General features: G+C 50.9%; 1 protein-coding gene across 1 annotated transcript in view; it reads left to right on the forward strand.

Annotated features, from left to right (window-relative positions):
* LOC109288405 (tumor necrosis factor receptor superfamily member 10A-like) overlaps window positions 1-3,061 on the forward strand; it is a gene marked incomplete at its 5' end in the record, with an annotated part of 7,545 nt that extends 4,484 nt beyond the window's left edge. The window contains 2 exon segments of the mRNA XM_019503909.1: window positions 940-1,018; window positions 2,089-3,061. Of these exon segments, the coding sequence (XP_019359454.1) occupies window positions 940-1,018; window positions 2,089-2,411 (402 nt within the window).
* Between the last annotated feature and the right edge of the window lie 375 nt (window positions 3,062-3,436).

A 3,436-nucleotide genomic window follows, 5' to 3' on the forward strand; every position in this document is an offset into this window, starting at 1 on the left:
TTTTTTTTCCCCCCCCCCCCCCCCCCCCTTCTCACAATGCCTGCTGACTTACTGCTTTTGGTCAGAACGGGCCAGTGCAGGTGGCAAGTCTTTTTAGGACGGCAGAAATCTCTGCCATGGCTTAATCAAGTGTAAACAGCATGGTATTTCACCATATGTGTGGAAAGGAGTTAAGTGCAGGGCCTGGTGCTGACAGCATTTTGTGATGGGCCCCTCTGGCTGTAATCCTAGGCTATCTGATGGTTTAAATGCCTGATACAGTGGGCTTGTCTGTGGGTTAGCTTCCCTGTCCCCTGAATGGTTGGGGACCTGCCATCTCCATCTATGCGAGAGAAGGGTTGGGGATCTAGAGGGTTTTGCCCCTCTGCGCAGGGTCAGACTGAGTGCTACAGTTGGGATCAGGAAGGGATTTTACCCCATGCTCTGACTTTTAGTATGGCCTGCTAGGGCTTTGAGCCTTCCTCTGTAGCTGGGGGCGTGGCTTTCTTCCTTGGCGCACTCATGGTTTGTTTAGGGGTTTTTTAACCACTCTTGCAGCAGCAGAACATTGCCTATGCCTGTCCTCCTGCTTTACTTGCAACAGCATGGGGTGTTGTGCCTTGTGGCTGTGACAGGCAAGGATTTGTTTGCGGTGGTGTGGATAGGGATGATGCTGCTTGCGGCAGGAGGCTGGACTAGATGACCCCTTCCTTCCAGCTCTGCTATTTTTTTTTTTTTTTTTGACCTTGGCCTGTCTCCAGGTTCAGTGGGATGATCTTTGAACAGCCATCTTGTGCGGATCTTGCAGGGGGAGCAAATCATACAGAAGAAATCTCATTCATGTCTCAATATTACAAGGGAAAGAAGGGGGAGTTTCCCTTCTCTGTTACTTAATGGCAGCCAGTGTCTTGCACAACATATGTCATGACCAGAACACTGTATGTGGCTTCATCCTTCTAGGTGGTACAGACCAGTGCAGCTCCTGAGGTGAAGAGGTGGAAGAAACTGGTTCCAGTGGAAGGAGATGACGTGATAGAGAGTAAGTGGAGTATAAGTTTGTGCCTTGTCCGCTGCTTTGTACTAGGCACTGGGAGGGACTATGGAAAACTTTGCAGTCCACAGTTCTGTTTTCTAGTCCAACATTCACAGCATGTTAACACTTCTCCCACTTCTTTGGATGGGGAGTGACCCTCCAGCTGTGGTTTTGTTTTTGGCCTAGTAGGCAAAGTACCAGGGAGACTAGGGGAACCGTATGTGGGTCACTTTGGGCATGGCTCTCTGGGACCCCAAGTAGCCATGGCCTGGTGACCTTCCCTGATGCAGTTAGAAAGGGGTGGGGGGCAGAGACCACCCCAGCTCACTTGTTACCTTGTCTAAAGGGTGACACAGGTAAGACTGGGGCTGCAAATCCCTGTGGGTTGGATCTGTGTTGGTGATGGGGCTGTAGGCAGAGGTGTATCTAGGGAGGGTGCAGTTGGACCCCTTAACAGGGTCTTCCAGTGGTAAAGGCAGATGATGCCCAGGCTTAGTCTGGTGAAGAGAGAGAGGGGATTTAATAGCAGCCTTCAGCTCCCTGGAGGCTGGTTGCAATGAGGATGGAGCTGGGCTGGTCTCGGTGGTGGCAGATGACAGACGAAGGAGCAGTGGTCTCAAGCTGCAGCAAGGGAAGTGTAGGTTAGATACTGGGAAGAACTTTCTCACGAGGAGGGAACAGGTCACCCAGGGAGGTGGTGGACTCTCCATCCTTGGAGGTTTTTAAGACCTAGCTAAACAAAGCCTTGGCTGGGCTGATGCACCTGGGGATGGTTGTGCTTTGCTCACAGGATTGGGCTCGATGACCCACTGAGGTGCCTTCCAACCCTTATTTTCTGTGATTCTGGGTTATGATCTGACTACTGGCAGGCAATCAAGGGGGAAAAAATCACCTTGCCTTGTCATGCAGCAAGCACTGCACAGCCAGACCTTTCTGGAAGGGATAAGAGTTACTCTTGATGGCATGGTGGGCTCTGGGAACGGTCTCACCAGGGCATATGACTGGGAGGTCTCTTCCAGTATCCCCATGGCCTCTGTTCTTATACGATGGTTATGGCTCGGGTTTCTCTTCCTCAGCTCTGCGCAAGTCCTTTGACATCTTTGCTGAAGAAGTGCCCTACAAAGACTGGAAAAGATTTGGCAGAAAACTTCACCTCTCAGAAAATGAAATTATGATGGCTGAGAAGATTGGTGGGGATTCACTGGAGCAGTATGTGCAGATACTAACCACCTGGGTGAACAAAGAGGGCACAGGATCCTCTGTGAACACATTGCTGGAAACACTGGACAGGATCCATCTCAGGGGCGTTGCACAATCAGTTTGCAACAAACTTATTCAGGATGGTCTCTACAAGTATGAAGACACAAGCCCAGAAGCAGATGGGATTGTCTCTTCGTAAGTACCTCTGAAGCCATGGGTTCCTTGTGCCCAGAGATGCCCTGGGAAGAGGAGCTGGAGTTAGCCAGGCACCTGGTGGTAGATTGCAAGCTACTGCAGAGGTGCCGAGGCACAGGAAATACTCTGAAGAGATTTCTACTTGCAACGACTACAGATTGTTCCAAGGGATCTCCTCTTCGGGCGCTGGTACCACATGGTCACAGCCTTATGGACTGCTGTTGACATTTGGCAGAAGTTCTCGCTTGCTGCTAAGGCTAGGTCCACAACTGGACTCTCTGGGGTCCCTCTGACGGACCAGACTATAGCCCTTATCCTTTCCCTCTCCTAGTGCTGTGGGATTGCTTCAAGCTCTTGGAGTCTCAGATGGCAGCCAGCTGGGCATAGCCACTGCCTAAAGCAATCTGTGGCAGGCAAGCTTTAGCTGGGTTCTTGCCATCTGAAAAAGGTCCACCTGCTGTACATTTTAGCTGTAGATAAGCTCCCTTTCCTGTAGGGCTAGAGCTGGGATGTGAGGGTTGGACTGGAGTTCTGTGGGGGGGAAAACTACTACCTTCCCCACTGGTACGCACACTATGGCCCACAGGCATTAGCTTCCTTGGTGAAGGATGCTAAATCCCACAGAGGTGCAGGATGATCAGTGGTGGGTGCTCAGAAAGGCACTTGAGAGATGGGTTCAGTTCTTGCTTGGCCACAGACTTCATGAGTGACCTTGAGCAAGCTGCTGTCCTCTTTGCTCAGTGCCTGCACGGTGGAGCTGCTAAACCTTCCTTACCTCAGAGAAGGGAAAAGAAAGTGCACTTGAACTATGGTCATGGGTCATCCATCCGTCCTCTTGATGAATGAGGAACTTCAGGTATCAGTTTTCTCTCAATACATAGTTCAGGGACTTCGTATCTGTGAAGTGACTTGCTGTTGTACCTCAGGGTCACCCAGCTACCCACCTTCCCTCCTCCAAAAGCCATATGAGCATCATCTATGCAGCCACAGATGCCTTATCCTCAGCATACAGAAACGGGTGCTTCCTCT

Source organism: Gavialis gangeticus, unplaced genomic scaffold, assembly GCF_001723915.1.
Source record: "Gavialis gangeticus isolate Ggan-Ray unplaced genomic scaffold, GavGan_comp1, whole genome shotgun sequence".
NCBI lineage: Eukaryota > Metazoa > Chordata > Crocodylia > Gavialidae > Gavialis > Gavialis gangeticus.